This window comes from Eleutherodactylus coqui, chromosome 1 (genome assembly GCF_035609145.1).
Source record: "Eleutherodactylus coqui strain aEleCoq1 chromosome 1, aEleCoq1.hap1, whole genome shotgun sequence".
NCBI lineage: Eukaryota > Metazoa > Chordata > Amphibia > Anura > Eleutherodactylidae > Eleutherodactylus > Eleutherodactylus coqui.
In genome coordinates, this window is record NC_089837.1 from 328,445,344 (window position 1) to 328,469,367 (window position 24,024).

At 43.9% G+C, this 24,024-nt stretch overlaps 1 protein-coding gene across 1 annotated transcript in view; it reads left to right on the forward strand.

Annotated features, from left to right (window-relative positions):
- ULK2 (unc-51 like autophagy activating kinase 2) overlaps window positions 1-14,577 on the forward strand; it is a 101,723-nt gene extending 87,146 nt beyond the window's left edge. The window contains exons 23-27 of the mRNA XM_066575114.1: window positions 456-631; window positions 885-1,003; window positions 1,090-1,247; window positions 8,594-8,729; window positions 12,059-14,577. Of these exons, the coding sequence (XP_066431211.1) occupies window positions 456-631; window positions 885-1,003; window positions 1,090-1,247; window positions 8,594-8,729; window positions 12,059-12,120 (651 nt within the window). The 3' untranslated portion in view covers window positions 12,121-14,577. The remainder of the gene's footprint in view (window positions 1-455; window positions 632-884; window positions 1,004-1,089; window positions 1,248-8,593; window positions 8,730-12,058) is intronic.
- Window positions 14,578-24,024: the final 9,447 nt, after the last annotated feature.

A 24,024-nucleotide genomic window follows, 5' to 3' on the forward strand; every position in this document is an offset into this window, starting at 1 on the left:
TGGCCGGCTGGCGCACCTGTGCAGTACAGATAATGGCGCGCCGTCACTAGGCAATGACACGGATCCCGTGACCTTTCCACAATGATAATTGTGAAAGGGCCGTGGGTTGGACGGCTTCCATTGACTTCAATAGAAGTCGTCCGCATGGAATCCACGTTCAAATAGAGCATGCTGCAATTTTTTATTTTTTTTTTAGATTTTGCAATTGGTGTCCGCTCGTGGGCAGGAAAAAACGTTATTTGATAGCATGCTATGGCTGGTATTTACTGCTGTTTTTGTGCTGCAAGAACAACTAAGTTGTAGGGGTGTCTCTTATTCCTAACTTGCTATCCCTTACCCTTGCTCAGTATTTTTTTTAGCTAGAAAACCCCTTTGGACATTTGGTAATATAAGCCTATAATTTCCTGGTGATGAATGCATGTGGTGATCTCCATTTCTTTTGTCTTTGTGATCAGAGGGAACACACGGAAACTCTACGACACCTCAATCTGATGCTTGCCTTCACGGAATGCGTCATGGAGTTGACTGCAACTCGCAGCGCAAATCCTGATCTCTGCAGCTCTATGTCCCTTTACCAGATACAGGAGAGTGTGGTGGTAGATCAGATAAGTCAGCTGAGCAAAGAATGGGGGTAAGTGAACAGGACAATTGCATATTTAGCAACATTATTCTGAAGGAAACCAGATGCAGTAGCTGGAAAAGTTTTAGAACCCCTCGGCATGAGGTTGATTACTCTGCTGTGATTTGTATGAGTTGGTAATGTGACAAATTCCCTGCATGTTAGATTTCTGACCCTACATAGACATCTGGTGGCTACAACATGATCTGTTCACCCCGAGTACTCACGAGGACAGTAATTGACCTGGCTGCTATTGTTTTCTCAGACAAGTGGAACAGCTGGTACTGTACATGAAAGCTGCGCAGTTCTTGGCATCTTCCCTACAGCTTGCCAAATCGCAAATCAAATCAACAAAGTTGACCCCTTCAAGTGCTGTAAAACAAGGTAAAATGTTGTTACAAAGCGGATATATCGAAGGGAGCATTCCTAAGAACAAGCAGCCCTGACCCTTTTCCCATATACTTCTACAGTGGTGAAGACCATGAATGACCGATATAAATTCTGCATCAGCATGTGCAAGAAGCTGACTGAGCAGCTAAATCGCTTTTTCTCAGACAAACAAAGATTTGTGGATGAGATCAACAGTGTCACAGCAGAAAAATTAATCTACAATTGTGCTGTGGAAATGGTAAGATGACTATTACATCTAAACCCCAGTAAATGCTGGGGCTTTATTGTATTGGGTTTTTTTGTTTGTTTTTTTTTTAATTGACTGGTTAAAGTCAGAAAACAAAATTAGATTATAAACAAACTGCTAAATCTGCTGTAATTGTATAGATTAAGACATAAAATTCTAATTACAGATGGGGGAATAAGATAGCAAAACATGTCAGTCTTAGGCCGGCTGCACACGGCCGTGACGGGCTTCGCCGCGGAATATTCCGTGGCGAAGCCCGTCACGGCACCCCCCAGAGACCCCATACTTACCAGCGGATCCGGCGTTCTGGGTCCCGCATGACGCTTCCCCGCCCACCGCCGCCGCGTCATATGACGCGCCCGCCGCGTCACATCACACGCCCACCGCGTCATATGACGCGGCTGGCCGCGTCATGTGACGCGCCCGCCGCGTCATATGACACGGCGGCGGTAGCGCGGGGAAGCGTTTTCACGCTATCTTCCGCTGTGCTACAGCGGGAGATAGCATGAACGGACGGCTTCCATTGACTGCAATGGAAGCCGTCTCCGCGTACACCCGCGGCAAATAGAGCATGCCGTGGGTGAGGACGGGTGAATTTACGGTGCAGAATTCTGCGGTGGAATTCTGTACCGTGTGCCCTGAGCTATTAGGTTCAATAGAACCTAATAGCTGCAGGCAACGCAGCGGATTTTTGCCGCGAATTACGCGGCGGAAATCCGTTCGTGGGAAGGAGGCCTCATGTAACGCGGTGGGCGTGTCACATGACGCGGCGGAGGTGGGCGGGGAAGCGTCATGCAGGAGCGAGGACGCCGGATCCGCAGGTAATTATGAGGTCTCCTGGGGGGCGCCGTGACGGGCTCCGCCGCGGAATTTCGCGTGTGCAGCCGGCCTTATTGTGAAAGTGTTGGCTTGTCCACCCATTGTTCCCCCGTGTGCACTACACCTTTTCACTGTGTGCACTTCTAATTTTGAAAATGAGAAACTTTTGTCTTGATGGAGACTGTCCTGCGCCCCTGCACTTTATAAAAAAAAAAAAAAAAAAAAAGCCTTTTCACAATTGCACCACTGCTTCTCTACCTGTTTGCTTGCCACTTCACGGAGTGGCTAGTCGGACAATTGTAAGAGATGCTGAAGTTCTCAGTTACATTTTGTATAGTATACAATTAAGCACTAGTCAGGGAACATCTCGCATTTAAACCTTCTCCATATCTTCAAGATGAGAAAGTTGGAACCTACACTCTTGTCATGTTGGCTATCACACCGACCGCTTCTAGCCCCTAGTACAATCCTCTTAAAGAAGGAATGAAGAGTGGTCGTCCAACCAGATAATCCTTTTAACCCTTTCCAATCCACTGTCTGACCTGTGAAGACCTTATGATTTAAGGTTGTACAGCTCCGACGTTGGAAGACGTTCATCGGGGGTTCTCTTACTGTATACTGCCAGCCTCTCTGCTGTTGGAGCCTATCCAATGTGTCACCTCATGCAGTACTGGCTTTAGCCAGCAGATAGCGCCGTTGTATAATGGCAGAAAAAGAGTAAGAACCCTAGGAAAACCAGGATACAAATTGGATTGGAAAGGGTTAAAGGAAATGCTGTTCATATCCTTTGTTCAAAACCACTTTGTACCAGTGTAGCAGATAGTATTAGAGGATAGCTTCTGTTTATACCGGGTTCCTACTTTCTGTGTATACCGGGTTTTTTTGTTTTTTTTTTCAGACTATAGGTTTAGATTGTGAAAAACTGGGGGGGAAAAATTTAATAATTAAAACTAGTACATTTCCTTGTGGGCCTTAATGCAGAATTTAGATACAGATTTTAGTCATTACAATGAATGAAATCAGCATTGCTCCACAAAATACAGGATTATGCAGCAGTTTTTTTACACCGTTGGTGAATGGGGTTCATTTAAACCCGAGTCACTAACATTGTAGTCAACTACTTTGCAGAAATTTGGTGTGGATTCCATAATCCCAATTCCCCAGCAAGGATGCAGCGTGTTCAATTAGTCTGTGGAACACCTGATCGCACCTATAAACATCGTATATGGTGCTTTTACTAGGTGTTCGGCTCAACAAGTTACGGAAAGTAAACGTTCAAATAAGGCAGCTTTTACACGGGAGACAAAATCGTGTGATTTTTCTCGCGATGCGACAGTGCTACAAATTACATGTATGTGAAGCCCATGCTATCCAATTGGTTCACTCACATTACCGATGTTTTGTAGGCTGCTACATTGGGAGAAAAACGTAACATGCTAAATATTGCCGTGATTTGCGATGTTTTGTAACCAATGTTTCCCTATGGAGCCTTCCTTTCTGCTGCATCGCATTAAAACGCAATGCAACTTACAGTAGGAAGTCCCACTGTTTGTCCCTAAACTAAGCCCTATCTGCATAAAAATAACATTACCTTACAGCCGCACTTCAATGTGATGGCTGTGACTGGTTCATCGAGCGCTGCAGTGATTGGTTGAGCTGCGGCGCTCAAGAATCAGTCAGAGCCAGCGCTTCCTGGAGGCGGGGTTTTTGAACCTCCAATCTAGGAAGCCCTGACTGAAGGCTTGAAACAAGTGACGGGGACCTGCAAAGGAGAAGGGCAGTGAAGCAGACCGTGCCTGTTGGGTGATGTGTTTTGTTTTTGTTTGTTTTTTTTTAATGCAACCAGGGCTTATTTTGGGGGGTAAGGCTTATATTTTAAGCACCATCTCCCCCACAAAAATCCCAGTAAAAGAGCGCTACAAAGTCGCACAACTTGGTAGTGCCACACGTGACACAAAATCGCAACATCGCACAGAACACAGCTGTGATATTGCTGTGATTTTCTTGCAGCGATATCCCTGTCGCCCGTGTGAAAGAGGCCTAAGGGCTACATGGTGACTTTTGGCCATGACAGGGGTGTGCAATGAAGATGACTGAACCCATACCCTCTCTCCTCTCCCCCTTATCATTTTAGTATAAGACACATGCAGTTCTTAGCAAGATTTTTTTTCTTACCATATTTTTGAACTATAAGACAGTTGTTTTTTTGTTTTTTTTTAGTATTTCTTTTTTTGGGTTTTAATTAATGGCTTTTTTTCAAATTTGATTAGTGCGTCCTTCGAAGAACAGCTATAGCTTCTGGTTGTGCTGCAAGAATAACTAGATTTTGTAAAGAATTTACCATAAAATCTCTGTCTCGTCATGTTCATTGGGGGACACAGCTTTGACCTTTGGTATATAGCACCTGCTGACTGAAGGCGGACACTAAGCAGACAAACTAGTTGGCTCCTCCCACTTGCTGTATACCCTCTGCAGGTACTCAGCTAATCAGTTTTGTATACAAGCAGTAGGAGCGGCCCAGTGGGGCTTGTTACGAAATGGTAATGCTTAAAATAACTTAGGGATTCTTTTTTTGTTTGTCTATGGCCGCACAGGCGCCCTCCTAAGGCTCTTTAACTGCGACTAGTGTTCATGGGTGCCTAGGCATCCAGCATGCTCAGAAACTGAGCATTACTGGGCCTGAGAAAACTGACTCATCCCCCACCGGGAAAAAGGCTTTCGACGAGGAGCTTCCAACGAGGCACCCATTGTTCGAGAAATGTGTGTCGTAAAACAGCCTGAACATACAATGTCGCTTGCACGGTAACCCTGCACTGCCGTGAAGCGGCGCCAGTGCGAGGAACCCACCTCGGAAACCCAAGATCCAGTTGTGTTGGCGGGAGCACCAGCAGAGAGCTAGGTAGACTGAAGAATGCCACTAGGAAAGGTGAATTTTGCGAATTATGACCGAGCCCATTTGTGACCGGCTCGTCTCATGGGACTAGACTTCATCAACATGGACCAAGATACCACATGCACTAAGTTAACATGCAACAGGACGATGATGACATTCTTTTGATGACAAAGAAACTTCCACCCGATAGCGCCTCACTCTTAGAAAAGAGACAAGTGGACTGGGTGAGGCAACCTAGCTGAACGTCCGGGTCTGCTGGAGGCCAGACTGTAAACACCCGGCTAAGCAGGTTGTCCTAACAACAGCACTGGTGTTGAAAAGTTAGTAGGAAGCATCCCAGGCGAATGCATGGGGGCTACTGCTGCCAGAGGGGGTGGGAGGTGGACACACATGGCTCAAAAATACCATTAGTATCAGCCTTCTGAGACTGCAACAATGGCCACAGCCTCCATCTTCTTCAGGGTCCATGGACTTTATGCAGAAGTCTAGGCCTAGGAAAAGGGCATCTGTGGGTTGTCAAGCCAGGGTGGCTCCCTAATAAGATGTCACTGCCAAAGCATGACTCCAACCAGGTACCATAAAACGTGGCATAACTGCTAAATTACCCCTGGACGTGAGTCTCGCTGGTCCTTTTGTGGAACCCTCTGGAGTTGGGAGGACGAGCGCTAAGAATTGAAGTCAGTATTAGCGTTTACCGTTTCACTGTCTCCTGCAGACAATCCTGCAGGAGGATCGCAGTGCACAACTATCTTCGTCTGATTAAATGCTCTGTCTCCCGGACGGTGCTCTTACCTGCGTAGGTAGGCTACATGGAGAAATGCTGTAGGAGCGAAGTCGTAGACCGCTCTAACTACACAGTACTCCCAATGGCGGCGCTCAGACATCTCTAATAGAGGAGAATGCGAGGCCTGTTCTGCTGCCAAAATTTAGGGTCCTCTGCAGAATAAAGAGGACCATTCATGCATCACCAACGACATGAGTGACCCACGTCCACATGGAGACGACTGACTGAGCTAGCAGCACAGTCCTAGAAAGCAACAGATACTGGTTTGGTTCCAAGGCCGCCTGGAGAGGGACCGGACCCATAGGTTAAGCATGTCAGAGTTGACCGGAGGGGAGCTCGTAGGCGGACCTACCAACCCCCAGGCACCCTGTTGGAGGGCAAACCCTCCTGTCTACCACTATACTTAGATAAAACAAGACAAGATATTCTGACTGCCTGGATGTCAATCACATATAGCGTCATGAGTGCACATAGCATGTGGCTCTGGGTTGTACCAGCCTACGTCTCATCCTGTAAGCATGCAAAACGCTAAAGCTGCCTGCAAGGACACTGCAGAAGGGCCACTGTAGGGCAGCTAGCCATTAAGTAAGGCTTCCCCACTGGAGCAGAGAAGAGGAGCAATGTGTTCATTGACTTTCTGTGCACAGTACTCCTTCCATATGGAAGGTACCACAGATGTCAGCAAGCCGGGAGTACTGCTGATAACCAGCTCGAACGTAGCTGGAGGCAATCTTGTACTGCGAGAGCGCACATGGCATATGTCTCTTGCCTGTCATCCTGGACACAGACGCACCCCTCAGTGAGCTAGCAATTAGGCAAGGCTCAGCCCGGTCTGTAACAGATCTGAGGGACGATGAGTCCGGAGACTCCCTGTGCGAATACTCCTTCAATATGGGGGGGTACCACAGGTCTCAGCTAGGGCCGAAGCCATGCTGGCAATTAGCTCGTACACTGTCGTTTGTAAAGACAAGATATTCTCTGCTGAATGTAATCTCGTATTGCAGCGAGAGTGCAATTAGTATGTGGCTCTGGTCGGCCCCTGTCCGCGTGTCATTCTGGACATGGACACTGTGGTATGGCTGCCTGCAAGGAACTGCAGGAGGGGCAACAGGGGAGCTACCGATGGGCAAGGCTCAACCTGACCTGGAGCAGATGTGATGAGTCCAGAGATTTCCTGTGCGAGTCACTCTTTCCAAATGGAAGGTACCACAGGTCTCAGCAATGCCGGAGCCATGCTTGCAGTTAGTTTGAACACCAATGTTTGTAAGACGAGATCTCTAGCTGGGTGTAAATCTTGTACCGCACATAGTACCAGATAATCCCTGTGCAGATACTCTTCCCAGTATGGGAGTTACTACATGTCACAGTAGGCCCAGAATCATGCTGAGGTTGTCTGGGCAGCAATGTCTGGCCGTTCGCCCTTCTGAGTAGGGGTATATCTGAGAGTAATGCTGCTCCGTCGACCTGCAGGAGGAAATGGAGCCATGGCGCCTAGGAATTGAGCACATAGTCATCGGAAGTGGGGGGGGGGGGTCATACAAAACATCCGCACGCAAAATAAAACACCTGCCGCCTTGACACAGTGGCCGGGCTTGTCAAGTGATCTGGCAGGCCGCCAACGGCAAATTAACAAAATACAACGTGCGGCAGCCAATACATACATGCCTATGGCCGCATAAAGCAAAGCCATGTGACCCCATGTCGAACATGCACGGCTACACATAAATATCACACGGGGGCTACACAAAAAGCACGGCTGCCGCCGAAGTGCCGCGGCTGCCCAGTTAATGCCGCACAGCGGCATTAAAGTTAAAGCTGCGTAGCGGCCATAACTTAAAGCCGCAGGGTGGCTGTAATCAGTTTCTCCTGGATACATCAGACATGCAGGGGAATGACATAGTTAACACCAGGACTACCCGAACACAGCCACCAGACTAAAGCACCACACCCAGCCAGCACAATCAACCACACCTGTGAAGCTGAGACTCTTAAGAAACAGATCCCAAGGCGGCCAGTGTGGGCATAACACAAACCGCATGGCGGCAAATTCCCTCCTGCATGCGACACATACACAGTCTGTCAGGCAGCGTGATACAGGAGAGGACTCCTGTACAGGGGCAGGGCAGCAATTTTCTTTACCTGCTCCTTTCTACTCACCTATCTTCTTCTTTCCTTGCCTCCAGCAGGGTCCTCCCAACCAGCTCCCCATACCCCACAGGGAGGGAAGAGGCGGCTCCCCCAGGGGACATATGGCTGGCAAGCAACAAACTAGACCCCAGGCTTGCCACCTTTTCTTCTCCCGGTAGGGCAGACAATTGACAGCAATGTCTGGCCATTCGCCCCTTCTGCATAGCGGTTGATCTGAGAGTTATACTGCTCCGTCGATCTGCAATCGCTTCTTGGAGGAGGACAGACACTTGCCGTCCGCCCTCCTCGTGGGGAACAGGTTGCAAGCTGCCTGGCCTATCCCCACATCCCTGTAGTCCTGAAGACCTTGATTGAAGAGGTCTGTCTCCTACAGACACTAAGCTAAAAACTGATTAGCTGAGTACCTGCAGAGGGTATATAGCAAGGGGGAGGATCCAACTGGTTTGTCTGCTTAGTGCCCGCCTCCAATCGGCAGGTGCTATATACCCAAGGTCAAAGCTGTGTCTCCCAATGATATAGACGAGAAAACAATATTTAATCTTATTATGTGCACCCACTCACATAGATACTTGGAAATAATCATTTAAAAGCACTATCTGTCAGGGCTGTCATGTTACCTGCATATATATTGAGATCCAAGAGTTTAGCAGCCGGTTGGGTCATGGTTTTTATTTTTCTCTCCTCTTGCACTAGGTTCAGTCAGCTGCACTAGATGAGATGTTCCAGCAGACAGAAGATATTGCTTATCGCTACCACAAAGCAGCTCTTCTTTTAGAGGGCTTAACAAAGATCCTTCAGAGCCCTGCAGACATTGAAAATGTCCATAAATGTAAGATTCATGGAGCGGGAGGGGACGGATAATTTCTATTAAGTTCATATTAGTATGTATGTGTGTTTAATATATATTTGCAATTAAAATTAGTCACACTCCCATTACAAATTAGATTTATTTACCAAGTTTTAAAAACTTTCAGCTGTTCAATACAAAAAATAATTTAAATGCCTTAACACAAGTATTACAAGAAGTGGTTTCTCCAAATTTAGCACAAAATGCCTTATAGTAACTATTGCCGACTGATTCACCCCCATTCATGACCAGAATGTTTAGTACTTGGACCACCTTTGCTATTATGCCCTGCTGCTAATGTGATGCGTAGCCAGACACCAGCTGTGTACTGACTCCATGACCCAGAGGTGTACCAGCATCCAGATCATAGCATCAATACAGTTACGAAATTTTACAATGCCCCTATTTTGTCCATACCCATTTTTTAGCCAAACCTGTTAGCTGTGGGTGAACCTCTACTTGCATGCAAATTTTAGGTACAAATGTATGTTTTAATGCATTTTTTTTAAAATTATTTGTTACAAAGATCTGCAAAGGTGGACGTGGCTTTGACCAGCCCATCAAGACATCTGCAATCACCAGGTTGTCTGCTTTTAGGAAATATGTAGGGTTTAGCTGTTTATTGGTTGTTGCTTTTTAAAAATTTCCATCTTAAAAACGGGTTTTGATATATCCAGCTCTTGTGGTGCTATGAAGATACACCTCTGAATATACATATAAAGAAAGGCCTAGTTGCCACGGACGAGTTGTCATTTGAGAAGTATGGAAAGCGCAGCCTGACGTTCACAAGTGTCGAATCCTATCGATTCTCTGCGATGAGCCTGTCTATTAGCGGAGACCTTTTAGTGCTTCCCCGTGGCGGAATATCGCTAGCAATATTCCGTCTCGGCCAGGGTAGGCAGCCTAAGGGGTAAAGATTAAATATGCACAAGCTGAATTTCAATTCTAGGGGTGCTGTGCATAATTTTCTGCTTGGGGTCACACCTTTTAGCTACTAATATTAATTTGGATACATTTTTATGAAAAATTCCATTGACACAACTTTGTATGAAAGTACCTGCATAACGTTCTGAATAGCATTTTGACAATGTACCAGGTGTAAACTTAAACATATATGGGTTAGTATGGTTTTATGGTTTTTTTATGTATGTATATATTCTGAATTTCAGAATTTATTTGTACGTGTCAAAAGTGTGAAAATTGCTATTAGAGATGCAAAACTTTCAAAAGCACAGAGCAAAGAGAGTTAAAGGTGTTTATGGGCCTTTACTATTGATGACCTGCCCTCCCCGATAGGTTGTCAATATTTGATTACCGGGGATCTACTGCTAGGGACACCCAGTGGTAAACTGATATTGGGCCAGCTGTCAGTTGAGACTGAGCAGCAGTGGCACTGGTTGAGAATTACAGACACAGCTCCCATAGTTCATTGATTGTGGAAGTGCACAAAACCCCTTTGATGTATTCACAGACTTTTCCTGGAAGTACTTGGGTTTTATTCTATAGAGTGAACTTGGTGCTTTGTTTTAAGCCAAAATCTAGCCTGTATTCAAAAATAAGAATTGTCATCTACCCTGATCATGCGGTGATCTCGCAGGTGCATGGCTCATTAGACACAGGTCTCATCTTTTTGTAAATCTGGATGCAGCAGAATTGTTGCAGAACTTTTGTATGACTGTCGCATTCATCTACAGAAATCTATGCAGCTGCAGGAACAACCCCATTCAAATATATTTAAGGCAAATACAGAAATTTCTGCCACAGATCTGTATATGTTGTCATAGCCCAATGGCTTACTCACAGCGGCAGTTTTTCATATCCGTGTGCTGTGGCAATGTAACTTCCTGTCCACCATTGGCTGAGCAGTCGTGTGCACATTGAACAGCACATAACTGCAGCTGACTTCTTCCAGGTTCAGTTCAGTGTAGGCCATGGCTTCAGCCCTGTATTGGGGTGCTGTTGAAGAAGGAGAGTATGACTTTTTTTTTTTTTTCATTAACATTATTCCACAGCCGTATTTTAGAAAAAAAAAAAATAAAAAGTCCTGGAAAACCCCTTTAAATTTGCTCCAGCTTCTTTTTATTGTCTACATAGGCGTTCTCTGTGACTTGAGTGTTACTAATGCTTTGTAATCTAGCTACATCATTTCTCAAGTGCTTTAGGCTGCCTTCACATCTGCGCTGGAAGCTCCAGTCAGAGGTTCCGTTCCAGATCCCACACAAAATACCGAAAGAAATGGCACTGCATGCCGCGCTTTTTTCTTTCGGTAAACTGCCAGGCAGCTGAGCAGAAACCGAATGGACCTTATAGTCAATGGAGTCCGTTTGATTCTGTCATAAGGGTGGACACTCACTGGCAATTTTTTTTCTTTCTTGCGCTGCGAGAGCACGAGAAAACTCTCGCCTCACAGCGCAAGACGCCGGTATAGAACCAGCATATCGCTAGTGGTGTCAATGGGGCCAGCGGCAGCAGCGCTAGCCCCATTGAAGACATAGGGAGAAAACCGCGGACTTCTGCCACAGCTGTTATAGCTGTGGCAGGAGTTTCCTTCATCCCCGTGGGGACCACAGGGATGAAGGAATCCTCTGCCACAGCTGTGATGGCTGTCACAGCTGTGGCAGAAGTCCGCGGCATTCTATCCCATTGCTTTCAATGGGATCGGCACTGCTGCAGATCCCATTGAAAGCACTGCTTTCTCAAGCCCTGCGGAATGATTATCGGGGAAGGGCTTGAAATATAAGCCCTTCCCCGATAATCTGCAAAAAGGGTTGTAAAAAAAAAAAAAATTTACTCACCTCTCCGGCGCTCAGACGCGTCCTCCTGGTGGCTTCCCTGCACTGCTATTAAGTTCTTTCAGCAGTCAGGGATTTAAAAATCCCCGCCTCCTGAAAGGGCTGTGCAGATTGGCTGAGGGCTCAGCCAATAGCAGCTACTGCTTAGCTATTGGCTGAGCGTTCAGCCAATGACACATAGCCCTTAGCCAGCTGTGGCAGAAGTCCCTGGCATTCTGCATCTCTTTTCAATGGGGCTAGCACTGCTGCCGCTGGCCCTATTGAAAAGACTGGCGATATGCCGTCGTGATGCCGATATCCCGGCGTGATGCTGGCTTTTTTTCTCGCGCTGCAAGACTTTAACTTTACTCTGGCAGTGCAGTAGAGAAAAAAACGCCAGTGGGTGTCCACCCTTAGACGGACCTGTTCTGCCAGAAGCAGGAAAACAGAATCTCCGCCACTGATGTGAAAGCAGCCTTATATGATCTGTAATGGCATCTTCACTGTTGACTAAACATTTGTTTCCCCCTACTTTTCCAGATAAAGCCAGTGTGGAAGGAAGACTATCTGCACTATATGGAGCAGTAGCTGTGTATGAATAGTGATGCTATCCACTGGACTGCGGTAGAGCAAAACAAGGGACCACTGTAGTTTAGTTCTTTGTAAATATACTTGTACATCTACTATGTGGAATGAGGAGCCAAAATCTCCATTGGTGGCTTTCCAAGTGGAAATAAATCAGGGGACTGCAGGAAGGCTGCCTTATTTTAAAGACACTCCTCAAAAAACATGCCTTTCAACGTTAATGTAATATGGAAGGAAATTTTTAACCTTGGCAATGTATTTTCGATAACGAACTATGGTTGCTCCAGAAGACCTGGTAATACAACCAGTAGATAGACCTCCGCAAGCAGCAACCCAGTATTCCAGTAGTGAAGTGTTCAATGTTTACCTACTCACAGAAAGTTTCCGGCACAATGTCTGAACAAGGAGGATCTATCCAACAGAAATAAGAGAAGCACTTTATTTGGAGTAGGAACAGAAGAAAAAAAAATGAAACCCGGCCATGCAGAGTCTTGGTTCATTTACTCTTTTGATGTGGCTACTTGATGTTCTACTTTTAAACCAATTTATTTTGCACTAATTTCTTAAACCTGTAAATTATCTTGTTTGGAACTCTTATCAATATGAAAAGGCACAATGGATTTAGTGAAAGAAGTTATCATTTCATTGTATGTACCGGTATCAAAAAAGTTGAAATTTAATATGTAGCTTCCTAAAAACTTTACAAACTAAAAAAAAAACAACTTGTGACCCTTTTGTATCTATTTGTCTAATACTTGATTACTAATATGTTTGTTTTCAATACTGTTTTATTTTGTCGGTATTTGTTTTCTATACAGGTGTTGTGTGTTGCATATACTGTATATTGGTTTGTGCATGTGATACGTGCTTACTTACTCTTAGTCCTCTTTATCGGGTGTTCTCCTACCAGACGTAATTTGTTTCATGGACCGTGTTAGAGAAGGACAACAGTGCTGTAATATAGATGTGTGTGACTACTACTACTCGGTTAGGTATTCATAGAGAGTAGCTTCTACCAGACAATTATACTCCTAAGTCTATAGTGTGGCCTGCAAATGTTAGGATGCAGCTCACATGTCTGAACAGTAGAAGGCGCAGTAAGAGCAGCTCACAGCTATGGCACCAAAGGTTAGTGGATAAAACTGCTGTGTGACTTGGTCACTGGAGGCCAGTACTTGGTAAATTTTTTTTTAAGTCTATTTTTTTTTTCTTTTTTCCCCCCTTTTGATGAACAGTCGTGCCACTTATTTTTTTTATGTGACACTTCACAGCCATTTGGGATAAGCCTTTTATTTTTATGAAACTGCTAGAACAAAAATGGTCACACCCAAGTCCGAATCCTTTCAAAAGGACTTCTCTTTGTATACATTTTCATAGCTTCTAGGTTCATGCTGCATTTCCACCTATAATGAAAAAAACTGAAAAACAAAAAACGTGCCACTTTTTTTATTTTATTTTTTTTAAAGCATGCTATTTTAGATGTTTAAGTTTTTTTGTTTGTTTTTTTTGTGTTTTTTTTTTTTTCTTTTTTTTTTTGGTTTGCGGTTTTGAAAACACATTTGGCACAGTGGTCAATTTTTAAGTAATAAAAAGCAATTGGGGGTGACTATGAAATACCAGCAGCTTTATATGAGGTTATGATTCATTCATTTAGCTATAGTATGTTTACGCAGTCATTAGATTTAATGGAGGTGTTTCACAGACCTACGATACTATGCAGATGTGGAAAATGCATGCACACTCCCATGCGGAACAGATGCATGGCATATACGATGTAGGTCTTTGCTTGAGTAAAATGATGTGCTCACAACCAAGTGGCGCATAGATTATGTATGTTCCTTTTTCATGTTACTGGTCAAAATTAAATCCTATTTAATGTTTTAAGTATTTTGGGAAATGTTGCCAATTTTTATTTTGTTGTAAGTATTGGAATCAAACAACGCCCCAAATGAAAGCAGTCTGACGTGTCGCATGTGCCCATTACATTATGGATGTTACATGATCTCAAAACTTAATGTCCGCTATTAAAAACGTGAAGACAGTATATGGAGAAAAGCATAATCCTAATGTTTATAGCCAAACTTCCCCAATTTTTTTTTTTCTAAATTCTGATATTTGGAACATTTTTTTTAATAGCGGATATTGAGACTTCTGCTAAGTGTTGGTCATAACAATACATATATACCTTTTGCTGCAATACGTTATTTTAATGCACCATGTGTTTTGTTTCACTTGACAGCCATTTTATTTATCTAAAATTCATGCAATTAATTTGAAGTGTTTTTATTTATGCTTGTGAAATATGCAGATGCCTATCTGTGCATTTCTAGGTCTTTAATACCGTGTTTCTACCTCTCGTTTGTAAACTGCATGCGTTATTCTTAAATCTAGATAACAACTCACAGAACCGTTGCAAAAATAGCCTTTTTATTATGGCTTGTATAAATGTATATTATCAGTAAATAAAACAAACAGAAAAAAGCTTGCCCCTTTTCTTTGTCTTACTGGGTTCAATGCTGATTGAGAACATCTTTAAAATGACTAGATTTTTAATGGGTTGTCGGACACATAACTAAGATTTATTCTTTTTTTTTTTTTACAGTTAATTTTTATTAAATGGTTTAAGAAATACAAATATGAAGGCAATTCAAAGATTATTACATAGTCATGTATCTAAGAATAATGACCAATAACTTACAAGATGGTGTAACGCTGCATGCCTATTCCATCATACATACTATAAGTGCACCGTTACACTGGGTGATTGCCGCCAGAATAAAAGGTGGAAACAGCAAATTTGGGCAATAGTTGTCCCAACAGTGTACATATCGCCACCAACGTGGACAGAGAAAGGAGTGAGAAATTTACTCGTCATTCGCTTGTTTTTTTTGATCACCTAAAAATCAGGAATTGACTGAGCTGTGGCATTGATTGGCTAATTCATAAATCTCACCTCCACAATGCAATGATTGTGATTTGGCTGAGCAGTGATCAAAGAACCAATCACAGCCATCGCATTGGTTCATCTTTGGCTTCATTGATTGGTTCTCGAGTGCTGCTCAACCAATCAGAGCCATCACTGTTACAGCTGTGGCAGAGAAGAATGATTTGTCTTCTATATGTTCTCAATGGGGTCGGCGCTGCTGCCGCCGGCCCCATTGAGCGCATATAGAGAAGAGAACAGGAATCGCAGATAGGTGCGATCTGCGATTTTTTTTTTATTTTTTTTTTGTTCTATAATTTATCGGACGAGCGCATAAAAAGCGCTCATGTGTCCGATACCATTGCAAAGCAATGGTTTTATAAAATCGCCGGACGCATGCGCATGCGCGAAAAATCGCCCGTCTGACTAAGGCCTAACAGGGTAACCAGAATAGCGCATTTCTGGCTCTTTTTTATCTGACAATGTTCACTGTGTATGGTAAATAATGCATTACTTTGATAGATCGGACCTTTACGGATGCAGTGATACCAAATATGTGTTTCTCTTATTTGGATTTTTTTATTGTAAATATGGCTAAAGGGTTTTTTTTTTTTTTTTTACTTCCTTTTTTTTTTTTTTTTTGGATAATTAATAAAACTTTCTTATTTTAACTTTTTGCCATGACACCCACACGGCTCTCCTGATCTCACTGCGGGGGAGGGGGTGTACTGGACCCCTGAACACCATTTGTGGGATTTAAATGCCGCTTTTAGATTTGACAGCTGCATTTGAAGGATTGATAGTCCCGATCGGCCGCGCGGCAGGACGTAAAAACACGATGGCGTGGTCACTAAGGGGTTAATAGACAAATACAAACATGTTACTCTTAATAACTGATGACTAAAGCTTATTTATCAATCTTGGACAACCCCATCAAGCCTAAGGGGTCCCTAATGGTGTAAAATTAAACAGCTATTACTTTGCATCAGCGGGAAGAGGGTGGTCTCTAGAGGCTGCGGTCAGCCTGAGCCGTATACAAACCTGCTGCAGCAGCCAATGACCGTGCTCGGTGATTATTGCTGAGCGCCATCATTGGCTGCAGCTGCAGGTTTACAGGATGTCCTAGGCTAAGTGCAGTCTGTAAACAACACAGCGGAGTCCAGAACTAGTGGCAGGGAAGTGGTAAGTATCGGCTGTTTGTTATTGTATACCATGGGGACCCCCTAGGGTATAATAATCTTTCTTGACAACCCCTTTTAATTATGGTCTTTCAACGCCTTCCCATGGAGTGAACCAATTTTTTTAGTTCTTCACGTGTTCTAATGTGAAACCGAAACTATATTATTGCTTCTATTAATTGCGTTTTATTCTGTGGTTGCTTCTAACAAATTTCTTTGCCTCCATTATTTTTTAATGAGATTAAGATGGCGGCTATTTTCAACCTGTTCTACCAGTGTAATAGGATTATCCTGAAACTACTTTTTGCATACCACAACATGACATGAAGTCGAAGCCTTTATATTTGAACAGGATTTATGATCTGGGAAAAGATCACATGCAGAAGGCTTCAGTTTGGGTTTAAGTATATCTACGGTATGTATTTTTTGGCATTTACACTCCAATTAATCGCAAATTGTAACCACCTTTTGCTGTCCTACATCCCCAGATCATAACACGGGGTGGTTTCACACGGGCGAGAAAATCGCGCAAAATTCGCCTCCTGCAATAGTAAAGAATATGAAACCCATGATTTACAATGGTTTAATTCCCATTTGCGACGTTTTCACTGATGCGATGTTGAGGAGAAAAAAAATTGTGGCACGCTCTCTTTCTGTGATCACGTGATTTTATCACACGTGACAGCGATGCTAAATTATTATTCTCCAAAAAAAGCATTGCTGACTATTACAAATCGCAGTGAATAAAGATGCGATTTTGCAGCAATTTTTTTCAGGGCCAAATCTTGACTGTCTGTGGAATTAGCCTTATGCTGCGTTTAGATGGCATGATTGTTCAAAAAAATCATTCAAACAAGCGGAAGTGTGTAGTAATCGTTCAGTCTACATGCGCCTCAACGACTGAACAACGAATGAGAATTGTTCACTTCTTGTTCCGTTTCTGCAGGCATGAAAATCATTGTTGGCTCGTTCACCTATCTTTCGGTTTAAACAGCAATCATTCAGTCCCTCTCATTCGCTTTTTAAGGGGACTGACTGAATAATTCTGATTCGCGTTTGAACAAACCAACCATGTATCTGCCTAAACAGGCTGCACAAGTGTGAATGAACTAGCCGTGACGACACTCACGTGTTCAAAGGAGAATTAGCTTGTCTAAAAGGACTCTTACTGGGTGCTTCTTGGTAGCTGTAAGGTAATTGGGATACAAATCTTCTCCTTATGTACTTTGTCACCACCAAAAAGGGAGATTCTGGTCTCATCACTCTAGATGGTTATATCCCATTGCTTCTGTCCATTTAACATGGCTTTTAGTCTATTGTAATCTTTTTAATCTCTGAGATATAAAAATGTTTTTTGTGAAATTCTAGTATATAGACCAAATTCCTACAGCCTGCTCCTTGCACTCCACTTCACACTACATTAAGACAGTTCATTTTCTATAGATCCAGATGATTTTCTTTTGTTACCCAAACCCTATCTTTTAATTCTATCACCAAAGAATCTAGCGAGCGAATGAGGTTCTTCAAGCTGACGGAAAAGTTAGCTTAAACAACCGAGAATGAAGCGAGAGGTTTGGTTTTTTTTCTTCCTGCATTTACACGTTTATCGCTCAAATTTGTTCATACAAACGAATTTTGAGCAGTAGTCATTAGGTATAAACGGGCCTTAAGTTCTACAAGTTTATTACACAAAGGAAAACTAACGCTGTGACAATCACTCAATGCAAAGACAGATGTTCTGTCAGCTCTAATCCAGGGCCTTGAGAGCGGAGTGCTACTGTGACCTCATTGGCTTCCTGCCAAAGCACAATAACACCTCATTGGATTTGTAAACAGTTTACTGGTTCTATTCCACTCAAGGAAAACTGGTGCAACCTGAGGATGTTATAGTTTGTCTTCGGACGGATTAAATCGCGGTGTTGTCCTGCAGCTATTAGGTTCTATTGAACCTAATGGCTGTCTGGCTTTCAATGTCCATGCTGCGGAATTCTACTGCAGAAATCGCGGCATGTTCTAATTGCTGCAGAAAAACGCATGGTTGGCTTCCATTGTAGTCAATGGAAGCTGTCCATCACACGATACTTCCGCTATGAGCACAGCGGAAGTTTGGTGTGATTACGCGTCACCGTCAGAGCATCATACGCTGATACGGGGGGGGGGGGGGGGGCGCCATGTTGGACTCCACTGTGATATTCCGCTGTCTGAATCCGACACGGCCGTGGGCCTGAGGCCTTAATTAGATCATTTTTTTGTAACAATTTTTATTGAGTTTTAATTTATACATACAAAGGCACAGCATTATGGAAAGATTTCCAGACCTTATACAATAATGTAGCTATGAGCCTTGTATCTTCTGAAATAATAGCAATCAAGTGTTATCTTAGTACACAGCTTTCAATGCTATTTTCGGGAAGAATATTATTCAATAGATAACCATGGCCTGGCCAGGGCCAAATAGTATTTCAAGGGGGAAAAAGGGAAAGGTTGGATGGTGGGGTGGGGGAGTATTCCCTCTGTCTCAGGACTGCCGCCCCAAGGGGCAAAGGCACCAGGAAATCACAGTTAGGTTAGTAGGCTCATCCCCGCTGTAGGAAAGGCATAATTTATCCATGGGGTCCATATACTAAGCAATTTATCATTTTTATCTTCTGCTATAGAGGTTAGCCTTTCATTTATCAGGTACCAATTCATACGGCGTTTAACTTCAGAAAAGTGTAGTGAAGCTTTATGCCAGGAATGGGCAATAGTTTGTTTAGCAGCTAGTAAGAGGAAAGAAATCAATTTTCTGGAACTTGGGGATATATTCCTAATCTTTTTGTTCAACAAAGCCCTCCATGGATTTTTACGCAGGTTATAGTACGTTACTGAGTAGATTAGGGAGTATGTTCTAATCCAAAATCTTTTGACCCTGGGGCAGGACCACCATATATGGAGCATGTCTCCAGGGGAAGGACAACCTTGGAAACATTCTTTAGAATAGCCAGGGACCGCATGTGCGATTCGAGTGGGGCCCAAATACCAACGTAAAAGGATTTTATATGAAGTTTCCAACATTAATATGTTATGGATCCCTTGATTGGTAGAACTCCAAATCTGGGACCACTCCTCCTCACTTAGAACGTCCCCCAAGTCGCATTCCCACTTGGTTACATATGATGATTGTGTGCAGTATGTAGTGTGAACAAGATTCGAGTATATTTGAGAGATGAGACCTTTTGCTTGTGGGTGTTTAAGGCAAAAAGATTCAAAGGGGGTAAGGGGGTGCGGAGATTTCGTATTTTTCAATAAGGAGGACAGCCAGTTTTTTAACTGTAAATAGCAGACTATTTCCGAGGAGGCATGTTCCTGTTTTTCTGTAGGATGGGGAACGTAGTCACACCTTCCCGAGAGAGTAAATGGTGAACCTTAGTAATGCCTCTGTGTCCAACTTTGAAGGGGAGTCATGACCTGGTGGGAATAACGGATTACGTAAGAGCGGCAGCAGGGGTAGATGAGGGGAGAGCATATTCCTGGAGTATTTTATGGAGTCCCAAACTCTGAGAGAATGTTTTATAATTGGATTAGATATGGTAGGCCTATGAGTCGGGGGGGATCCATAATAGTGAATCTATTATGAGGGGGTGGATTTCCATGGCCTCTATGAAGAGCCAAAAAGGGGCATTTATGGTGGAATGTAGGGATGCTAATTGGGCCACCTGGGCTGCCTGGTAGTATTTTGTGAGCTGTGGGGTACCCAAACCACCTTTACGCCTATGTCTGTACAAAGTGGAACGTGATACTCTGGGGATGGAGTTATTCCACATAAAACGGAGGGTCATCTGTTGAAGTGTTTTCAAAAAATGCCCAGGAACCTGAACTGGAAGAGCTCTGAAAAAAAAGAGATGTTTGGGAAGGAACAACATCTTTAAGGAGTTCACTCTTCCAATCCATGATATATGGTATCGGTCCCAGATTTCCAATAGTAGGCGAAATTTACGGAGGAGTGGTAGATAGTTTTGCGTATACAATGTATCATAGGAATTAGTCAGACTCACACCCAGATAGCCCAGTGACCCTGTCAACCATTGAAATAGGAAGTTAGATTGTAGCAAGGAAAGTGTGTGTGAGGGTATGGTAAGATTAAAAGCTTTTGATTTTGTTTCGTTAATTTTCAAGCCGGAGATTGACCCTAACCTGGACAGCTTCGCCCTGAGATTCGGAATTGTAGTGTGGGGGGATGATATTATAGCAAGTATGTCTTCTGCATAGATGCTAATTTTATGATGGACCCCAGCAATTTCAATTCCTCTGTCAGGATTATTACGGATTTTTATAGCTAGGGGTTCTAAGGCTAAAATGAAGAGGAGTGGGGAAAGCGGGCAGCCCTGCCTTGTGCCCCACTGGATCGTAAAGTTATCAGAGCAAAAGCCTTTGTAACGAACAAAGGCCTTAGGAGAATTATATAGAATTCGAAGCCAAGTTAGAAACTCGGCAGGGAATTTCCAATGTTCTAACACCGAGAACAGGTATGTATGACCAGTATCAAAGGCCTTATAGGAGAGCAACATTGCAGGGATGTCCCTGGTTTGACAGATATGTGTGAGGTGTATTATCCAACGGATGCTATCTGGAGCTTGGCGGCCTGGGACAAAACCCACTTGGTCCTTTCCTATTATGGTGAGGCTAGAATTTTAGTGAGGAGTTTTATATCTATATTGATTAAAGAGGTCGGTAACTTTGTTTGTCCAGCGGATCTCTTTCAGGCTTGGTTATCATGGAAATGGCTGCCGTAAGTGATGTTTGACCTGAACTGGACATTGGTTTTCTCCAGCAGGTTTCGGGGTATTTTGTAGCTTCCAAATTGTATAGTGTGCACACATTATCGAGCAGATCAGACACAAGCTATCAGTCTCATATCCAAAATGGCTCTCTGGGCAGAAACACCCAGACGGCCCCTTTTATTGTAAAGCATAACACCTGCCCTTTAATGGGCGTGCAACAGATTACATCAGTAACATATAGAATTCTCATTTGTCGGATCATATAGAATCCCCCCTCCTTCCTGCCCACCTTCTCTCAACTCCAATGTATAAGCAAGTCTTTGTCTTACAAACATGTGCTCAAATGTGAAACTGAAAGTAGATATCTCTTTGTTAAAGAAGATTCTGTGTGGGGGATGGGGAGGACTGGGAAAACACTCAAGATGGACACAAGCAATAACATATAACACTGTGATTTAACTCTTTCCTTATGCAGCAGAGTTCCACATTAGGCTGAAGTCACAAAACACACATAATACGTCTAGTTTAGTACAAATTGATAGACATTTTATACTAACTAATCATCATGTCTATCACAATCCCCCCCTTAAAATGTCTATCCTCTAACACTCTATCTAATTTTCACAGTTCTCTGCGCATGAGCCTATAATCGGAGCGCGTTGAAGGTTCGTTTTAGGGTCTTCAAGGGCGTGTAGGACTTGTCCACTCCTTCTGGGGATGCATCCAGCAAACTCATTGTGGGAGTAGCTTTTCCAGCATCAGTTTCACAGGTCTCTCTGACACAGGGGATAACACAGCAGACTAGAACAGAGAATGTAATCATCAGTTCACATACAACAGCGACGCCCGTCTGTGCCAGGATCCTTTACCACCCGCTCATCCATGGCGAGTGCTGGTCCCAAAAGTTAGCTCTTTTTTAGTTAGTGCGGTCAGCTTCTTAATGGCAACTGCGTCTTTACCCGCGGGTCACGTGTCGTCTGGGATGTAGGTACAACAAGTCTCCCCTTTTTAGCTAAAGTCATATCTAAGGCCATTCTATTTTGAAAAGTCATAGTCGAGGTAGGTCCTATTGGTCAACTAGTCCCTATAAGGCGTCTCTAGTATAATTTATAAACCGCTGCTAATTATAATAAACATAATTAATCCAGTCAACGTTTATTTACCATAATGATCAGGAAAATGGACTCAAATCTAGTTTTAACTTGGTCTCTATTTTTTTTTTTTAAACTCGTCAGGTACCCCCCTTGGCTATCCTATGACGTCAATGTACACGTGTAGATCAAAACTACCACCAGGGGTCTCTCTTCTCGCTCTAGTATAATGTTACAATACTAGTAGTGTGCACAGGTACGCACGGCGTGGGACTCCCTAATCTTCACCCACACCAATGTCCCTCCTGGAGATAGTCCTGATGGTGAACACGTCCAGGCCGCCTGCCCTGACCCTACACTACCTAGTGACAAGACTGGAAGGAACCGCCGTACCTATGCGGAAAACAAGGATAGACCAACATGACAGGATAACCACAAAACACAGACTGAGTTGGATCGAGATAAATTAACTATTGGGGGTAACCTCATTATCCTCAATGTTGTCTGACAGGATGTGGAGGAGCATAAGGGCTTTACTAAGGCACACTCCCCTGTCCAATTACCCTCCAGGCGGGCCCTCTACCTCATGTCTCCACAAAGCCAGTAAACGTCTCCTAAGGACTGGACCTGATTCTGTGTCCATTCCCCTCCTATCGTACCGTAGGAGGAGCAATACCCGTTGGTGAGTTCCCCAAAAATCTCCCTCCACCCTGCCTATTTGCCTGGCAGGTGTAGTTTCCAGGGTAGTCAGTAATACTCTCTCCGGTGCAAAACACTTAAGTAGTTATAGAGTATTCCTTCTTCCATTTCTCACGGACAGTGTAATTAGCGGAAATGTTCGTGAAGAGACTAATAAACCACTCTTCAGCATCTACAGGGAGATTTAGGGGGACCATCCCCGAGTGTGGTCGGGCACTACCGCACACGCAACAGTTAGACTTGTTGCTCCTGTTAGCATTGTACCTCATCAACTCCAACCAGAGATTCTGGTCAGAGTAGCCAGTCGCTACTGTCAAGGTGTCCTCAAAAGGTAGGGTTGGCTATGATCATCATGTTCGTCAAGGTCTTTATCTTACGGCGGAGGGGGTTAATTATGGGCAAGGGACTAAGTGAAGGCTTCCATTCGGGTGCATCTACCATATCCCTTATTTTAAACTTCCCTAAGGGATCTGTCCTCCCGTACCGGTATGTCCCCAGACTGTAAGTCCCCCCCCCCCCCCCGGTCCCCCGGGCTTGGGATCTCCCATGGTTAGTGTAACAACCGCATTAAAACCAAGCAACATACTAAGTTCAGCCTTCCAATACCTGCTGTCCTTATTATTCTCAAGGAGGGTTATACGACTAATTAGGGATTTCCCGCTCTTATCTTTCTTATTTAAGGCACTTCGCGGTTTATAGGACCAGTCTATTCCTGTGTTACATCCCACTAATCCCCAATAACGGCAGTCTTCTCCCCAGACGTTATCAGTGGCGCAAACATATTGTATTCCCCAGGTATGTAAGTCATATAACCAGCTGGACTGAGCTAAATCTGGCCTGCGGTGTGATCTTGCGCCTAGACACGGGACCACAGTACAATAGTCGAAGGAATATGCGGCTACTTGTGCATTGGACGAGTTATACTAGAAGGTAACCATACCCTCATATTCTTCCGACTAAGGATTCCAGTTGCCACCCTCCTCTCTCACTAGCCCTAACCAGAGTAATGTCTTTGGCACAACTAAGACTAGTCTCCCAGATCTGAAGCTTTCTTACAGTATGAAGCATGGATCCATGTAAGTCTTTCGGCTAGTCTCACAGCTGTGGCAGTAGTCCGAAGCACCTGGTAGGGACCATCAAATCGGAGCTCAAGAGGGTGCTTCCTGAGGAACTTCTTGATGCACACCCAATCCCCAGGCTGCAAGTTATGTGTCCCAGTGTCTGCCTCTGAGTCTGGAAGAGAACACCTGTGCATAGGCTTTGGTTAGTT